This window comes from Rattus norvegicus, chromosome 14, assembly GCF_021556685.1.
Source record: "Rattus norvegicus strain SHRSP/BbbUtx chromosome 14, alternate assembly SHRSP_T2T, whole genome shotgun sequence".
NCBI classification, from domain to species: domain Eukaryota; kingdom Metazoa; phylum Chordata; class Mammalia; order Rodentia; family Muridae; genus Rattus; species Rattus norvegicus.
Genome location: NC_141547.1, coordinates 7,068,159 through 7,087,908, shown reverse-complemented (window position 1 = coordinate 7,087,908; position 19,750 = coordinate 7,068,159). Strand labels below are relative to the sequence as shown.

At 43.6% G+C, this 19,750-nt stretch overlaps 1 protein-coding gene across 2 annotated transcripts in view; it reads left to right on the top strand.

The window, feature by feature from the left end:
- Window positions 1–19,750, top strand: part of Arhgap24 (Rho GTPase activating protein 24) — a 629,479-nt gene that overhangs the window by 301,813 nt on the left and 307,916 nt on the right. For both annotated transcript variants that reach the window (NM_001393820.1, XM_087582828.1), the window contains 1 exon segment: window positions 7,413–7,609. In NM_001393820.1, the coding sequence (NP_001380749.1) occupies window positions 7,433–7,609 (177 nt within the window). In that variant the 5' untranslated portion in view covers window positions 7,413–7,432.

Sequence of the window (19,750 nt, the reverse complement as noted above, 5' to 3'; positions counted from 1 at the left end):
GCTAGGTCATGGAGAGAGGCAGGAAACTATAGCAAGCCTTCCTAGGATGGGCAGTGACATCTGTGTTGAACAACTGTGGCCGGGAAGGAGAGTAGAACCGGAAGCGAGGGTGCTAAGAGCTGCAGCGCTTGAATCTAGAGTCTGAGCTGATCAACAGCCAAGCGGTTTCTAGGGAGGGCTCTCACAGGAAGGAGGGCTAAGGAAGCAGGGGAGGGAAGGGCAGTGGAGTTAACGATAAACCAGCTTTGGCCTGATGTAGTGGGGAAGCTTTGGTTTACTGTACAACACTGTGTGCTGTAATTCCAGTCATGGCTCACCTGTTACAAGATGGACACCTCCCAAGTTCAGTAGAAGGACAAAACAAACCACAGATCTCTTCAGACGAGCCTGTCCCCTCCTCTTCTCCTGAAGATGCAACACAGCCAAACCTCCCCCTTTATGTACGCTTGAGCCACCTAGACGCAAAGAGGCTAGCTTACTATTCCTTCATGATTAGCCACTGGCTAACGTGTAAGACCATGGAGAATGTTCTAGAAGATTTCCTTAGCGAAGACCACGCTCTAAGGGGAAGTGGCGAAAAGCCATGACCATGTGACATTCAGACATTTGGGCGAGGCTGGTACACTTGGGGCTGTCTGCTCACAAGCTACCGTAGAGCACTATAGTCTTGGTTTAAATCCCAGCTACTCCCTCAGAGTTCTAGGGACCACCAAGTCTCACAAGCCCTTTGCTCGAGTGTATCCATCCACAAAGGCATGCCTGGGTCCTGTAGATTATTTCTAGTTTTGCGAGTATGTTTTTATAGTGTGAACTGTACAGGTGGGCTGTGTGTTGGACTGGAAATGCAGCTGTTAAAATATCAGTAAGATGCTTGACAAAAGAGCATGTTACCAACACCCACAAAACACAGTGAGTTCTGCTTCCGTTGTTTTTTAGCAACCAAGACAGCGGAGTTAAATATTGGTTATCCGTGATCTCCTACTGTGTGCCTTTGCACAAGAAGTGTGGTTACGATGCCTTCCCCATCTCTGACAACGGGGAGAGTTGGATGCGACCAAAACTACTCTGGAAAGCCCCTCCCCCCCAAAACACTTTGCTAATTGCAGTGTTTTTCCAACATTGGCAATTTTCACTTTCTCCCAGGAGAGGCCATGGACTGTCTGGCCCACAGGAGTCATTCGTTTCTGCTGAGGATCATGAGGCTTGGGATCCTGGACATTCAGATTCCGGAGCTCCCACTTGCGCTGTGAGCCAGCCATCTCTTTACAGCCTGGCCACGCCTCAGAGGCTGCAGCCTGCACTTCACGCGGCTGCTGCCCTCAAGTACAGAGTGGAGAGCAGGCTGTCCCTGTGGGATTGCTGGTGCTTCCCAATTATTCTCTCTCTCCTTCTCCCCTACTTCTGTTCCTTCCTTGCGTCTCTCCTTCTATTTCCTGGACATGCGCCATTGAATCTGTGACTAAACTGGGATATATTGCAACTCTGTGGCATCTGGCATCCTATTTATATGCAGTTTTGTAAATGTATCCTCTGTTGGAATGAAGTCACCAGTTTAAGTCCCTGTATGTGTGTGTGTGTGTGTGTGTGTGCGCGCGCGCGCGCGCGCGCGTGCGCGCACACTCGCGTGCACCTGTGCTCTGAGTCTGGGGAATTCTGTTAGGAGAATGAATTCCCTTTTGATCACACTATGTGATCCTAGTTCCTCTGCTTACCAAAGAATCACTATATTAGTAGATACAAAATCGTCAGCCACCGGGCAATAATGGACAGTTATTGATAAAATGATTAAGGTAATTAAATGATGGAGCATCGTCAGGTAGGACGCGACAGGGCAGCCATCATCAGGGCTGTTCCCAAGAGTGACAGGGAAATGCCAGCTAAGTTGTCAGTTCTGTTTTCTGCTTTAGCTGGGAATCAGTGGTAGCCACGTCGTTGGAGCACTTTCCGTGTGATGTCGATCAGTTGGTGGTTCTGTTTGGTCACCTCAGGCCGCTCTCAGCTGCAACATCCTGACTGTGAAGGAAAGGATCTGCCCAGTGGACATCCAGTTGTGCCCTGAGGACAGGAACATAGATGCTAGAGGTCTGATGCTAGACAGGCCGGGTACATGCATTTACTACCAAGGCTAGAAAGTGAGATTTTCAGGGTCATGTTTTATCTGAAGTCTGTTGCTCTTGCTGTTATTGTTATGTTTTTAAAGGGCATTCAAGGTTATTGAAGTGTGTGGTGTGTCTGAATGCTAACTGAAATCTCCCATGCCGGGGGTGGGGGTGGGGGGGGGCAAGCTCCTAAAGTGTACAACTACCGCTAAGGGATTTAATAGAAAAAGAACAAGCAGCCAGAGTTACTTTTGTAGAAAGTCTGTTGTGATTGTTACATTGTTACACATTGTGCTAGTTTAGGGTTTTTTGTTTTCGTCATTTTGACCTAAGTGAGAGAGTCAGGTGGGAAGAAGGAAACTCAGTTGAGGTGATGCTGCCATAGAGAAGCCTGTGGGGCACTTTATGATTGGTGATAGCTGTGGGAGAACCTAGCTCACTCTGGACAGTGCTGGCACAGAGCAGTGCTCTTGGGTTGTATAAGGAAGCAGGCTGAGCAAACCAGTGAACAATGTTCCTGCATAGCCTCTGCCTCAGTTCCTGCCTCCAAGCTTCTGCCTTGGGTTCCTGCCCTGACTTCCTTCAGCAACCTCTTGTGGTAGGGACATAAAGCTTAAGCCCCAGCATGCAAGTTGCTTCTGGTCAGTGTATATTTCTTTTTTCTTCCTTCCTTCCTTCCTTCCTTCCTTCCTTCTTTCCTTCCTTCCTTCCTTTCTTTTTTTTATCACAGCAATAAAAACAAAGCTAGGACAAGTAGCACCTTCCCTCCATTCAGAAGATGTGTACTGAGGGAGGACCTAGTATGCACTGTGAAAGGCACTGGGATGCTGAGGTCAGCAAAGCCAGGGCCTTGACCTCATGAAGCATATAGTTCCTTTGGGATTCAGGGTTAAAAAGACAATGAAAAAAATCAAATAAACAAAACTCATGTAAGGAAAACAGACAAAAAAATCCATGAAATAATTAGCAATTCAGGGAACTGCTTAGAAGCCAGGTGAGGGGTCATTGTTGGGTGACTGAGAACATGAAGAGCTGAACTAATTCGTAGTCATTCTAGGCAGCCACTGGAAGAGGTGGAGTTTAGACTGAGATTCAGGTGAAAGGCTGTGGGAAGAGCCAAAGGCAGAAATCTGGAGACAGGTTAATGTAAGTGAAGACTGCAGGCATAAAGGAACTTGAGAGGTTCCAAACAAACAAACAAAAAAATAACAACAAAAAACAAACAAAAATCTGCTGTGGTTAGTGTGTGTGTGGTTGTGTGTGTGTTGGTGTGTGTGTATGTGTATGTATGTGTGGTAGGTAGGTGTGTGGGTGTGGTGTATGTGTGTGTATGTGGTGTGTGTGTGTATGTGTGTGGTGTGTGTGTGAATGTATATGTGGGGTGTGTGTGTGTTGTGTGTATGTGGTGTGTGTGTATGTGGTGTGTGTGTTGGATGTGGTGTGTGTGTGTGTGTGTGTGTTTGGTGTGTGTATGTAGTGTGTGGGTGTGTGTGGTGTGTATGGTGTGTGTGTGGTGTGTATGGTGTGTGTGTGGTGTGTATGGTGTGTGTGTATGTGATGTGTGTGTATGTGATATGTGTGTGTATGTATGTGGTGTTTGTGTGTATGTGGTGTGTGTGTGTATGTGATATGTGTCTGTATGTATGTGGTGTTTGTGTGTATGTGGTGTGTGTGTGTATGTGATATGTGTCTGTATGTATGTGGTGTTTGTGTGTATGTGGTGTGTGTGTGTGTGTGTGTGTGTGTGTGTGTGTGTGTGTGTGTGTGGTGTGGTGTGTATGTGTTGGATTGGAAGAGTTAGTGGACATCAGGTTCGAGTTAATAGGAGCCTGGTAGTCTCAAAGCCTGTGGACCATGAGAAAACTGGATTGTAGAACACATATAGTGCGAAGTCGATAAAAGTTTTAGCTGTAGGGTTGGGGATTTAGCTCAGTGGTAGAGCGCTTGCCTAGCAAATGCAAGGCCCTGGGTTCGGTCCCCAGCTCCGAAAAAAAGAAAAAGAAAAAAAAAGTTTTAGCTGTAGAGTCCCTACCTGATGTAAATGTCTCACAGCTTTCCTCAGCTTTTGGAAGGATGAAGTTTGGCGAGCACGTGTCTGCGTTGATTTGCAATAGAAGCAAACAATTCCAGCCGTGTGAGAACTGTCTTCTCAGCAGAGGATGACTGAAACTCAGTAGACAAATTAGAAGGATATGGGGCCTCTGCTCCTTCGAGTTTGCAGATATTTGATATTTGGATTTGAGGAAGGATTGGGTATCAGTGATCAGTTTTGTTATCAATGCGTCATGTACCATGATCAGCTTTGAGATCATGGGGTTCTGGGAGGAGACCCTGAGGCACCTGGCGTAAGACCCTAACGCAAGGTGGATCACAGCATCAAACATTGACTGATGGATGGTTCACTAGGTATGGAGCATGGTCAGATACCTGATAATTCACAGGGACAGAATTGTAGCGATGATGACACACTGTAGGGACTGGGGGGACCCAAGACAGAAATGACCTGGCTCCTCCTCTTTATTTTAAGATGGAGAAAGGACTTGATTCTTTTTCTCCAGATGTCTCTACTTCTCCACAAACACCTTGGTTAGTTTTGTAGGACTCGAGTTTGTTTTGTTGCATTTTGTTTTTCTTCCACACAGCAGCAGGCACGGCGTCCTTCCCCCCAGGTTTATAATAAATCATTTTCATTTGTTTGAATAATATAATTAGCATTGTTGAGATGACGTATTATGAAATCGTGCTACAGCTTTTCCAGGGGTTCAGTGGGCCCTGCACTCGCCCTGGCTTAGGCAAACTTAGAAGCAACTGATGCACGAAGGGTCATAAACTGTGTCTTGACACAGGCACACGTTTTCCACTAAGTCAGAAAGAGTAGGAAGGAAAAGGGAATTGGCTGCATGTATTTCCTTATTATTGATGGGAGCTTGCTAATTACCTTGGAAATCTTTAGATGCAATATTTTTTTAAGTTAATAAAATGCATGAATTTGAGAGGGAACCTAAAAAGAGCCCCAAAGAAAGAATTTGTTTGGCTGTAATACATTGTAGGTGTGTGTGTGTGTGTGTGTGTGTGTGTGTTGGAATGCTTATTTTATGGTCTTATTTAAATTTACAAGTTGTTCAGTCAAAGAAAAAACAGAATGGTGAAGAAATAAATTGTATATGTTGCAGTAATTTAAATACCAGCAGACAAAATTTACAGTGGTATAAATGAACATACTTATTTTTTAAATTACACACACACACACACACACACACACACACACACACACACGTACACGTGGGAGAGAGTTCAAGTAGAATGGAGCTCGCCTGCCTCATTACACTAGGTCAAGAGCTATGGAAGAAAAAGAGTTGCAAGTTCCTGCCCTCCGGGAATAACGAACTCACATCACACACCAGGCATGATCCAATCATGCACACACAGGGAGAGAATGTTCTCTCTGTCAGCTGTCTCTGCCATGGGAATGCCCCTTGGAGGGGAAGGTTTCAGTATGCACCCCAGAAGGGAGAAGGTAGCAACTGTGGAATTCCACCATAGAAAGGGTACTTGTAGACACAGCACGAGACTACGCCAGCGAGCCAACCAAAGTATGCAGTAGCTTGAAGGAGAGACTGAAGGAAAGGTTGGGGGTATCAGGATGCCTGCTAGAAGATGTCCAAAGTGACCCAAATAAAGAGATTAGAGCCCAGGGGCAAAACCACTGCTGCGACTAAGTGGAAGAATTACCCCAAAGGAGTTCAAGGACCCCAGCTAAGGGCTGTCGGAGCTGTCACCTCCAGGGAAGAGACACAGATGAGCAGGGCTGGCCCAAACACCATGTGACTTGTCACTGGACAGAACAGACGGATGAAGAGTGAGTAGTGAAAATGAATGAGGATGCTCTCATCTTTGAGTACAACTCAGAATTATCAAAATAAAGGCAACATGGAAATACCTTAGTAAGAATAGATTGTGTTCCAAGAGTTGATTCTCTGCTTGTACCCTCATATGAAGACCAGGGATGAGCTAACACTTCCCACCACTACCTGAATAAATGCTTAGAAATAAAGACTAGCAAGGGACTGGAGGAAGCTTTATATATATATATATATATATATATATATATATATATATATATATATATATATATGTATATATATATATATGTGTGTGTGTGTGTGTATGATATATGTATGGCATGTATATCATATACATATCACATATATGATGTATATATATATGCTGTATGTATTAATTTTTCACCACATTTACTGGATTTACTAGGGTCTATTTCCATGAACAAATGCTTGTAGCCAAAAGCCCACCTCCTGCCCACCTCCCTCCTGCCCACCTCCTGCCCACTCTTGTATTTCTTCTGCCTTCCTAAAACTGCTGCTGATTCTGGGTGCCCATGGCTTGTTTTCGCTCTCTGTCGAGTGGATACCCTTTTTCTCCTTTGTACACAGTCTGAAATAATGCTCAGTGTACCCTGGATGTTGACCATAGTCCCCCATTCCTGCAATTGAGGGAGCCTGTTGGGGAAAGGAAATTAACCATGAAGGTTCCTTTTAGATTTCCTATTTTTTGTTTGTTTTGTTTTCTTGTTGCTCCTAAGCGTCCTCAGCTGCACAGCTCCTCGGCAGAGGAAACCCTCTGGTTGAAACTCTGGAGGAGGCAGAGAATATCATCTTAAGAGATTTCCACATGTGCAAAACAAGCGTCTTCCAGTGAGGTCTTAAAAATAGTCGCCCTAAGCTTTAACATGTGTGGGAATTGTGCTTGCTCAGGTAACCACAAGCCAGGCCTGCACACGCAGGGCCTCAGCACTGCACAGCAGGCTCATGGGCCTAGGTGCTGATTGCTCGGTTTTCATTGCTGGATCCTCCAGAAATTTCCCACTCTGCAGCTCTACTCAGGAGGAAAGGGTTCTTAGCCCCCAGCTCCCTTAAGAAGGCAGGCAAGTACAGCACGCTCTCTCCCTTTGGGCATACCCTTGGCAGGTATGTGGCCAGCCTCTAGACGTCCAGTCAGTGAATCAATATGCATGTTTCAGCCCTCCTGTGACTCTCTGTGACACACACACACACACTCTCTCTCTCTCTCTCTCTCTCTCTCTCTCTCTCTCTCTCTCTCTCCCTCCCTTCATTTTCTTTTTTCTTCTCTCTCCTTTCTTCCTCCTCCTTCTCTCTTCTTCCTCTCTCTCTCTCTCTCTCTCTCTCTCTCTCTCTCTCTCTTTCCCCTCCCCCTCTCCTCCTCTCCCCCCTCTCTCCTTAAGAACAGTGGCGACAGAACACCTTATCCTTTTTCTTTCCTTTTGTTTCTACATAGGGAAATCCATCAGCTTGAGAATGGAGGAAAATTGTGACTCCACAGAGAATCCCCACAGCCAAGGGCGGCAGAATGCCACCAAGTGTGGGTGGCTGAGGAAGCAAGGAGGCTTTGTCAAGACTTGGCATACACGCTGGTTTGTGCTCAAGGGGGACCAGCTTCATTACTTCAAAGACGAAGACGAAACCAAGCCCTTGGTAAGTAGGAGAAAAAAGTCCTCAGGGATCCCTACAGTTGAAGGGGACTGAGGGGTCTCCGTCTCCCCACGGTATCTCTTCACAGGCATCTTGTCTCCTTCTCCTCCATGGTTTGCTTACATTTGGACATGACGAACTAGCTAATTGAGACTCCGGGGCAAATTACAGTGGTCTAATGTTAATTTTGAAGGGACAGAATGTCTGAATCCCTCAGGCAAACTTACTTCATGAGAAAATAGTATTATCTATTATTAGGGGACAGAGCTCATAGCCAAGGCAGCTCTTCATTTTTCCCCTTGGGAATAAGTTGAAAATCTATATTTTTAAGGGACACTCCATACATAGCCACACTCCTCGGGGGATAGTTTCTATGTTCTCTGTGGTTCCTTAGTGGTCATTTATTTCCTTGTGTTCTTGGCCACAAGTTTCAAGACTATAACTAGAAAGAAAGAAAGAAAAGAAATGAAAAGAAAGAAAGAAAGAAAGGAATCGATCTTGAGTTTTCCCAGCCACAGTCATTGCTTATCAACAAAGAGAGGCCTCATTACTGTGGCCTTCCCACATCCTTTGTCCACAGAATGGGACATAGAAATGAGAGAAGTAATAGCATGTCCCTGAGGCCACTTCCTCTTGAGTTCAAAGTTCAAAGTTCAAGGTCCTAACTAGGAATTTGAATCAGAACTCGGTTTTAGTGTGTCATGTTCACAAAGCATGATAATTTCACAGGATTCTCATCCCTGTAATTCAATTACACAAAACACTGTAAGTTCATGCTTTAAACCCCAGTCATTTATTTGAGATTGCTACTAACTTTTGAGTATTTGCCAGAGTTATGACTTACGTTACTGTCTTATAAAATGCTCATTGTTTATATAGCTATTTTATTTATCTATCTATCTTTATACACACACACACACATATATGTATACACACCTATTGGTACTGCTTGTATGTACATATGTTTAGGGATGATGACCACTTGAGACTGGACACGCTATATGGAAGTTTCTCCTTGAAAAAACTGTTTCTACCTCTCTCAGGTGGTGACCACCTATAGCTCTTCATCTGGGAGTGGGACCTCATGGAGTTTCCTCCTCCACATTGTCACATCAACTGGTATTGCAGTTAGGCAGGTCTTACTCTGATGTGATATTTTATGCATGCAATTTCCAGAAGAGTAGCTCACGTACTTGGGAGGAGGGACCAGGATACTACAAATACAATATTCATGTGTGAATATCTCAAAAATTACATTATCAGTAAAACCTCATAGTCATCTCTTATCTGTTCTATTTTTATTTGTGTTTTATTCTTCTCTTGTATGTTGCATCCCAATAGCAGTTTTCCACCTCCCCTTTTCCCCTGATCCACTCTCTCTGTTTCTCTTCAGAAAAAAAGACCAGGCCTCTCAAGGATCCCAATAGAACACAGAATAACGTGTTACAGTAAGACTAGGCACACACCCTCATATTAAGCAACGAGGCAACCCAGTGTGAGGAAAGGCAGGCAAAAGAATCAGAGGCAGCACCCTCCTTGTGCTGTAAGAAATTCCACAAGAACAACTAGCTATGCAACCATAACACACATGCAAAGAACCTAGCTTAGACCCATGCATGCTCCCCGAGTGTCGGTTCAGTCTCTGTGGCTCCTACAAGGGAGCCCTGCTTAGTTGATTCTGTGAGCTGTGTTCTTGTGGTGCCTTGGACACCTCTGACTCCTGCAAACCTTCCCTCCTTCGTTGGGGTTCCCTTGTCTCCGTCTAGTGTTTGGATCTGGGTCTATGCAACGGTTCCAATGGATGATGTCTCTCCAATAACAATTGGGGTAGTCCCTCGTCTACAAATATTTATGCTATTTACTATCCAGTGAAATACTTCAAATAACACTGACTTTATATTATATTATGATTATAAAATTATTAGCTCTATTTTTTTTTTAGCATGAAGAAGAGAACGTTTAGGATGTAGTTTGCCCTATGTGGAAATGTTGGCGTGATTTAACTCTAGGAATGTCCAGGTTCATGGAGTCTGGACCAAAGACCTCTGTCTGGGTCAGTGAATGAGAGTGCTTCATGCTGGTGGTCTAACAGTGGCACAGATCTGTCCGTGATTTGTCCTGACCAATCTGTGGGGAATGTGGAACTCATTCCCAGATGTTCGTTGGGGCTGTGTGTCCTTTCTTACGTCACTCTCCAGAGCTCCTTCTGGTTGCATAGCTTGCTTCACACCATGTGACATTCAGACTAACACATCGTTTTGAGTGTAGAGTCATTTACCAAATTTAGAGGAAGGACCATGTTAATATGCAAACAGTAGAACATGGGACATCCAACATGAAAACCCTGATGGGGAGAATTACGTTGACTATCACTGAACTATGGGTAAGAGCCAGTGTCCGATTTCCAAGATGCTTCTCTGACAAGACATTGGAAGGACTAGACAGTTCACTGGAAGGGATCCAAACTACGTGATTTCTCCCGGCATTGTCTATGATGGAAATAAGTCATTAGGGAGCAAGCAGAGAACTCACTTGCTCTTCTGGCTATTGTTATGGTTCATAGGTTTAACAGCTGGGTAAGAGTATTCATTGTGTTTCTTCTTCAGTATCTTGCAGAGTGGGCCAGGCCTATTCTCTACCACACTAATTAATTATCTCAGCTCAGAATTGTACTCCCATTTAAAAGAATGAAGGGTTAATGACATTTAAACATTCTTGTGAGGTCTACAATAGGGTTTTAACTTTTTAATTGAACACATAGGCAAGTGTTCTACCACTGAGCTAAATTCCTAGGTCACTCAGTCCATCTTGCTCTCTACATTCCTCTTCCTCCTCCTCCTCCTCCTCCTCCTCCTCCTCCTCCTCCTCCTCTTCCCTCCTCCTCCTCTCTCTCTCTCTCTCTCTCTCTCTGTCACACACACACATACACATGTGCACACATACACACATATACATATGAACACACATGTAATTTGAAATGCAGTGTCCTAAGTTACCCAGATTGACTTTGAATTTACCCTGTAACTCAGGAAGGCCTTGAACCTGTAATCCTTCTGCCTCAGCTTTCTAAGTAGCTGGACTTACAGACTTGTGTCTCCAGGCCAAATTAACAATAGGTCTTAAAGACTTAAATGAAAAAAATCCTCGCAAATGTTATGATGGGAAAACTATGTATTTGTACGTCTGTGTTTACAAACCAAACGGATGTTGCTGATGAGCAGCTAGACAAGAAGTGCAAATCCCAGAGTTCCTTGCTCCTCAGCTCAGCCTTGGCTCTCCCACTGGTCCTCAATTTTTCTCTGGACTGACCTTTCCCCAGAACTGGTTCTTGATTATTTATATTCAACTTCATTCTTCCAACAAGATGTCCTTGTTCTTCCTGTGTTTTGACTCCCAACTTTAAAGAGCATAGTGTATCATTGCAGGAGACCAGCTCCAATTTACAGCATTGGAAGAGCCAGGTGGCTAGTCTCACCCCATGGGCAGACAGGAAGCAAAGAGCTCAGACAGGACCCAGAAGTGTTAGGTAAGCCACACCCAAAGCTTCTACAGACCTCCAAAGCAACACAGCAGTGGACCAAGTGTTCAAGTACATGAATTTGTGGGGATATTTTTTTGTTTTGTCTTATATTATTCTAGTCAGGATTTCATGTCACCTAGCCTGACCTTGAACTTGCTGTGTCATCTTGGATAATTACCGATTGGTATTCCCTTGTCTTAAAATCCCAAGTGCCCACAATACAGGCATATGCCATCATTCTTGGTTTGTGGGGACATTTCACACTCAGACAATAGCAGCTCCATGTTTGTAAGTGTGGAGAGAGGGCAAGAGATTGAGAGAGATAGATGGGGTCATGTGCAAAGGATTCTGTGTTCTCTGTAGAGACTGGATTTCCCTCTGGACAGTGGGAATCAATTTCCAGACAAACCACCCAATCCTGTGTGTATCTTTGAATGAAATCTTGACAGTCCTCTCCCAATATATTGACAGCCTATCAATGACCCAATTTTCCCAATTAGGTTTATCTTCCATTCCTATCCTCAACTTTCATCTCTCAGAACTTGATGTACATCTGATTTACTGTTATCGTGGTCTTGATTAAGTGGACAGAGCATCATTTTATTCTCTTCCTCATCAAGCGTGGCTTCCCAGATGCCCAACCACCTGTCCAAGTTGGGGGACTTCAGAAGTCTCCTGTGTTTCCTTCTTCAGTAGAAGGTGGATTTGTTTCAGGGTCACCATTTTCTAGGTGTGGCTGACAGTGACTTAATGGCCCTAAGGCTTTCAGTCAGCACATTAGAAGCTCACCACAAAAGGAATAACGTACCTATTCAAGTTAAAAATACACAAAACTAAATATCTTTATTACATGTTACTTTTCTAAAAATGGATAATGAACCTTGCAATTTTCGCCCATTAGGATGAACTGTTCATTAGGATGTTAACTGTTGAGGACCAACTGGCTGCAAAGGAATGCAGGGGCAAACTTTATTTGCACACGGTTGAAAACTGTACGGTAGAGCTTGGTTGTTTCTGGAGGGAAAAAATACAGAAAAGTGATTGATCCATGAGGGTATTTATGTCCCTACCATCTTATCATGCATAGGCTAATGCTAGCAGCATTTTATATAGCTATGTTTTTCCAGGTTTTGAGATTTATTTCCTATTTCAAAAATTTAATCTTACAGTAAAGTAATATTTACCTATGGAGGAAAAAACTTTAAAATTAACTATACGGAAGATTATAAAAATATTTTTCCCTCACTGTGCACTCCTAAGCTTTAGAACAATCACTTTTCAAGGATGTTTCAAACAGGTTTAAACCAAATTCATGAAAATATTCACTTGGACGTCTCTCATTAATGATTATGACAGGGCTAGAGAGCTGACTCAGTGGTTAAGAGCACTTGATGCATTTAGAAAAAGACCCAGGTTCAGTTTCTAACGCCCACGTGGCAGGTCACGACTGTAAGTCTGGTTCCAAGGAACCAGGCATGCATTTGGGACACATACATGCATGCAGGCAAAATACTAATGCACGTAAGATAAAAACACAAAAATTAAAAAGCAGTCAACAGCTGAGGCTTTCGTTCTAGCTATTTGACATGGGTATAACTATTTCTCAAAGAGGCAGTGCCATGGGTATGTTAATGATCCTATGGGACAATCTGTCTTCTTTCTTGAAGTCTACTATAACTTAAATAAAAACTAAGTTTTGCCTTGAGCCATGCTGGTGAATTCCCCCAGCACACTTCTATGCTAGAAGGGCAGCGGGAAGCATTGATTTTTAGAATCTAGTGTGAGACTTCTGAGAAAATGGCCAAAAGCCACACAGGCACCAACCCAATTAATATAGTTTAGGCTTTCCACCACAGATATTGATCCGCATGTGTGGGGAATGTGTTTTTTTTCTGGGTCCAATGACAATGACATTATATTGGATCACAATGGATTGTCCTAACTCAGAGTACAAGTCGCTGCTGACTATTGTAACCTGAGGGCTGACCTCCAAATGTGCAGAATTGATTGCTGATTAAAGAGCAAAGTCTAATTTTATACTTAATCAAACTTGTGAGTTCGTGAAATCCAGAAACCTCTCAGGCACTTTCTGTTCCTTGTTACAAAATAGGAATCCAAAAAAGCCAGAGCCACAGCTTAGTGCTTAAAGTAATAGTGCAAAAGTGAGAAACGAATTTCACTCATAGATCTAAGACACACAAGAGACTTGGGTACGGCATCTGAGGCATTCGGTGCTTAAAGAGAAACATAGAATAGTATTGTGTGTCTTCACGAGGTTTTAAGGATTCTTTGGGGTTTTATAGAAATTGTTTATCAAGAGATAGGAAATGCGATTAATTCGAGTCATTTTAGTCCACAGTTCAGTTACTTCTCCTTGCTTACCTCTTTGTGCAAAGTGTAGTATTTTTTGCACAGGACCAAAAGATTTTGGAGTAAAATAATTTGTTTTGAACTTTAGTTATCTGCTGACAGATGGTGACACATTGGGACAATGACTACATAGTGCGAGTTTTAATGTGCTTTTCTTGTCCGATGAGGGTTAAAGCAGACTAACATACACATGGTCTTAGGCCAAGAGCTGAGCAATGGAGAAGAGATGAGAGATTTTGGTGGGTGATTTCACAATGCCCTCACATGTCATAAACAGAAACGCAGCACTGATTGTCCTTGTGGGAGTTTCCTTTACAGATAATATCCAGGCTATTCATGTCATTGATCATATCCAAACTCAAAGCATTGGTTTCTAGTATCTAGTGTATGGACAGACATTCTATACGAGACAGAACGTACAGGTGGAGTGTGTGTGTGTGTGTGTGTGTGTGTGTGTGTATGTGTGTATGTCTGTCTGTCTATCTGTGTCTCTGTGTGTGCGCGCGCATGTGTGTGTCTGTCTGTGTGTCTCTGTGTGTGTTTGTCTGTGTGTGTCTGTGTGTCTGCCTGTGTGTGTGACTGTGTGTGTGTAACTGTGTATGTGTGACTATGTGTGTGACTGTGTGTGAGAGACTGTGTGTGTGTATCTGTTTGTCTGTCTGTGTCTCTGTGTCTGTGTGTGTGTGTCTGTGTATGTGTGAGTTCATATGTCTGTCTGTCTGTGTGTGTCTCTGTGTATGTGTGTGACTGTGTGTGTGTCTGTCTGTCTGTGTCTCTGTGTGTGTCTGTGTCTGTCTGTGTGTGTCTGTCTGTGTGTGTCTCTGTGTATGTGTGTGACTATCTGTGTGTATGTCTGTCTGTGTCTCTGTGTATGTCTGTGTCTGTCTGCCTGTCTGTGTCTGTCTGTCTGTGTGTGTCTCTGTGTATGTGTGTGACTGTGTGTGTCTGTGTGTGTGTGACTGTGTGTGAGTGTGACTGTGTGTGCATGACTGTGTGTGTGACAGTGTGTGTCTGTCTGTGTCTCTGTGAGTGTCTATGTCTGTCTGTCTGCGTCTGTCTGTCTGCCTGTCTGTGTCTCTGTGTGTGTCTGTCTGTCTGTCTGTGTCTGTCTGTCTGCCTGTCTGTGTCTCTGTGTGTGTGTGTCTGTGTCTGTCTGTCTGCGTCTGTCTGTCTGTCTGTCTGTCTGTGTATGTGTGTGACTGTGTGTGTCTGTCTGTGTCTCTGTGAGTGTCTATGTCTCTGTGTATGCATGTGTGCATACATGCACTTATTACTTTCTTGGTAAAGGTCTGAGCAGGTGAGAGAAATCTGCTTCCAGAAGCACTTTGCATGCTCACGCTGCCAGTTCTTTTGCACTTCTTAACTTTTGCTTCCAAATCCAACATGGCGTCCTTTCCCCCACAGCAGTCCAGGAAGGGAAATAAGAGGATTGCTGCATAGCTGGATAAGAGTATACCGGTCCTTGATTGCTCACATGCCCTTACTTAGATGCACTGGATCACTGTGGTAGTCACTTCTGTGTGGCCACCATAAATCCCATGACCAGATGTAAGTTAGAGAAGGAACTTCAGTTTATGGTTCCAGAGGAAGGACTGAGGTGACCTGTCAGATGCATAGAGCTTACCTGATGGGGAGCAGCCGAGGACACTGAGCTTAAAACAGATGGTTAGGCAGAGGATTAGAAAACGGGGATTTCCTTCCTCTTCACGTTCTGTAAATTGGTTTTCTCCACTCTAGGCATTTGCCCAGCAAGCAGTTGACTTCAGTTGCTTTGTGGAGAGGTTCTCTAATCATCCTGCCTAGATTCTTGTGAGGCTTACCCAGTGGCCTCAGGCCTGGGGTAAACTATTAATTGTCATATTTTGTCCTGGTCCTCTGTAAAATATCTACCTTACAGATTGTGAGCTTCAAGTGTTTTAGGATGTAACACAGTGCCTAGTCTCATTAAGTTATATATATATATATATATATATATATATAATATATATTGAGCCATTGTCCTACTGATACCACCATCACCACCACCACCACCACCATCACCATCATCATCATCACCACCGCTAACCTCTCTTGACAGAGAGCCCTGTCACATGGAGAAGTTAGAAACCCTAGTATACACTTCATTAATCGTATAATGAAGAAAACTAACTTGATGGTCAATGTGTCTCAGCTTCACAAGGAGTTTCTCGGCCATGGTCATGCTAATTTCCAAGCAAGAGCTGGCACAGTTTCATTGGTGACGTGCATTGCCAACACGGAGATCCCGGCAGCTCTCCCAACAAAAGCAGGGCTCACCACTGTCCTCTGCTCTCCCTGTTAAAATCATGGTGGGGCTCCTTCAGAGTTGCCAAAAACCATGGTCCTGATGGCATCCAAGAAGACTTAAGGAAGTCTCTTTGCAAAATTTCTGAGAAAGAAAGCCCTGGCTTTCTAGTTTCCTGTAGCACAGATGTATCGGCACCAATCCGGAAGGAAGCTGCAGGAGTCGGATCCCCCTTGGGATCCATCCCTTTCATTCGTGGCTGAAAGCTCTCCTGCTCATGGCGCAAGTCAACATATGGAGCCCAACCGTCCATGTTTTTGCTGTCTCATTAGCAGAGACGTCAGCATTTTACCTTAGGCTCCTGGCAGGGGCAGAAGTAAGAACAGGAAGTGAGAGGGTGGTGATTTCCTCTGAATGTTTATATTCTGGGGGGCGGGGGGGCGGGGCTTCCTCCTGCATTTCACTACCCTTTGCAACTTCTCTTTGAGGTTTCTACTGCCAATTGTTCTGCCTGGCTCTAGCTTTATCCCGTGTAAATCCAGCCTCCATCCACTTTCCCAGAACTGCTGCTGTATGTTCCTTAACCCAGGGACAATTAATCATAATTACATAAATTATAAATTTGAAAACTGTTTATGTATTGGAAAAAAAAGCCTTAAAGCAGAAGTTCTTGCTCTTGGGTTTTGGATTTTGGTGTATGATATGTAGTTTATTTTTGAGGCTCATCCATTTCATGTAATATATTTATTTATTTATTTATTTTTTTGTTGCCTAAGAATGCGCTCTTGTGTCAGCATACCACACTTTAATTTGTTTGACAGGGGATGGGCCGTTGAGCTGTTTTTCTTCTTAGCTATTATGAATAATTCTGTTATGAACATTTACGTACAGCTCCTTGTATGTGAACATAAATGATTTCATCTCTTTTAGGAGCGGAGTTGCTGTCATATGCTAATTATGTCCAAGTCTGAGGAACCACTCTGGCTAGTTTAATTGTGAAATTTTAATCTAGAATCCAAGTCTCTTATTCAGTTTAAAGTTCATCTGTATCCCTTCAAACCTACTCCAGCATATGCCTGTTTTACTGGCTTGTTGTTGGTGGGGTTTTGTAGAAAAGAAAGCTATACTCTCTGTCTCTGTCTCTTTCTTTCTCTCTCATGTGTGTTTGTGTGTGTATGAGTTTGTGTCTCTGTGCATGTGAGTATGTGTGCATGTGTTAAGAGAGAGTGTGAGTTTACATATATGCATGTGTGAACATGTATGTGCATGTATGTGAATGTGTGTGAGAGTTTGTGTGAGTGAGAGAGAGAAAGACAGAGACAGAGAGAAGTGGGTAGAAGATGGAGAAAGGTAGAGAGAAGGAAGGAGCGGAAGAGGGAGAAGGGGAGGCAGAGGGGAGGGATGAAGAGGATCTCTTTGGAGCCTCCTACACTGAGGCTGGCAGCGGGGGAGCATGGGATATCAGGGCCATATGCTTTTATGGCGCTCACCTGCCTTCGTTGACTTTGTGGCTGGTGACCACTATCCCGGATGCTTTGATCGCTGAAGCTGAGAAGCATGAGATTGTGTCTGGTTCTCTGTCTTACCTTCTTGCTCTGATATGGCGAGTCCACCCTCCAGCTCCTGGCTCCCAAGATGCACTGCGTCACTGAAGGGCCTATTCTCTTTGTTGTGCTGCCTTGCTGGAATGAGGAATGCTAGAACTGTGTGCTAGAACTTTCTCTTCCTTTCTGCCCTGCACTCATTCTTCCATCTATGTCCCTGGTATGGGGCAGACATCCTAAGCACGTGACTGGCGGAGGAACAAGTTATAGATACTCCCTGGGGCTAGCGGTGCTCCCCGACTCCAGTGGTCCCCTCTCCACATGTTTGTCCTTGGTGCGTGCATGCTGAGGCTGGCCGTGGCAGTGGTGTGGCACTAAATTAGATTCCATTCTGGAACCCCCTTAAACTTGCAGGCCTCTTGGAACCTCTCTGTTTCTGATTTTAGAGTCCAGGAACTAATTTTGCACAAAGTGTAATTCCTATTCAGTATTGTACTCAGAATGACCATGTGGTACTTTTAGATTGTAAAGGTTATTATTAGTCATAGATAAAATACGTTTGAGTTTTATCCTCCAAGAAAAGTGGGGCTATCATTCTCTCATGAGCTAAATAACTATTGTCGGGTTGTCAAATCTATCTCACGATTAACTTGAAACAGCATTGTGTTTATGGACCATGCCCCTTCCTTTAGGCCCTCCCGTAACATTTTTTCATATTTGAAAAATTTAAGCTACTGAATATATTGTACTACTTATCAAATTTATTTTAATTTTTCCTACTTTTTGTCTTTTAACTCACCGCTCCTTTCTATGCCACAGTTATTGGAAGACATCAGCAGAGTCGATCTTTTTGCAGAATATTCCTTAGCTTATCTCTAGGAACCCAGATTCTTCATCCAATGAACCCTTTGGATATGGACCCAAATGCAATCGAAAGATATGCTAAAGTTCTAAGCTCAGTGCGGATGAATAGATGCACACCTCCTGCTTGGCCAGTCATGGGGCTAGCAAGGATAAACTAATCCTGGGGTTCTGGGCTCACAGGTCTACACGTTTGTTCAATGTGCTGTCACCTTGGCCTAGCTTAAAGTGTGCAGCATGGCTGGATTAAATTAGTGTCACCCTTCGTTAGCTACACTACTTAATATTCATAACTTTCTACAGCAACGACAGGAACTACCAACACATCAGCAAGTGGGATGCTGGCACATTGTTCAGGCAGCCTGGCGGGGCCAGGTTTCACCGTCTATTTTGAAATGTTTTCCTAGATGCTGTTTTCTGATGCCATGAATTATATTTCTCCCCAGATTTTAAAGGAGATATGTTGCAGGTCACTCCTGCTCTTTGAAATGACGGTGCTGGCGGGGGGCGGGGCATGAACGTTCACCATTCTCATTCATGATGTGTGTTGCCTTGCGTCTTTCTTCCTTCCATGTTTCCTCAGTTCAAGGCATGATGACGTTTCATTGGCTTCAAAATCAGTTTTCACTCCCAATTTCTATAGGTTTTGTTGAATATCAACGCCAATCTTGTTTTCTAAAAGTTAAATGATTGGGATTCTTGCAGAAAGATTATCTCTCAAACCTTGTCTGTTAAACTTGCACAGTGATATCCGCAGACGTTTGGAAATCGGGACCTTTACCTTTCCGGGGAGTGAGTCATAATTTCACGTTTTATCCACATAGATTTTGTAAATATTCTCAATTAGCTAAATTTTGAATCAGCCTCGCTGAAGGGCAGTTCTAGCTATCAGCACAAATACTGACAGGATTGCTTGTCTCTAAATGGCAGTCTGAAAACCTTCGTGGTTAAATCATTACAGTTACTGTTAAAGAGGCAGGATTTTTTTTTTTAATTTTGGCTTTCTTCTGCTTAGTTCTGCTATCTGATATTTTAAAGGGAAATAAAACAAAGCAACAAGAACAACAAAACCAACAAGGCCACCCCCTCTGAGTTTCTTTCTATCTGAGATTATGAGATGAGTTAGAAATCTTAGACTGGGTGTTCTAACAATTCATCAGTTTCAAAGATTAATGGGTCCAGAGGAGTCACTGTAGAGACCAACGCTTCATGCCACTGCCCAGAAGGCTTATATCCCATCCATTTGAATATTTATGGATCTTTAGGAATTGAACTGACACCTTTTGACATATCTGATGTGTAAGCAATGTATCTTTACTCGATGGAGGGAATAATTTGTAGACACTACATTGACCGTCTTTCTCGGTGACTAGCTCTTCAATTGACAGCACAGTAGAAATTTCACTTTGCAAGGCCCTGCGTTCCATGAGAGGTGTAGAGAGTGGGAATTTTGTCTTCTTTTTTCTTTCAGTCTTTTCCCTCATATCTGAGTTGGGGATGGGTCACGCAGTGCTGCACCCACGGACTTTCATTCTGAGGCACACCACACTGGTGGTGTTTTGATAACGTTCAAATTTGGATGTCTT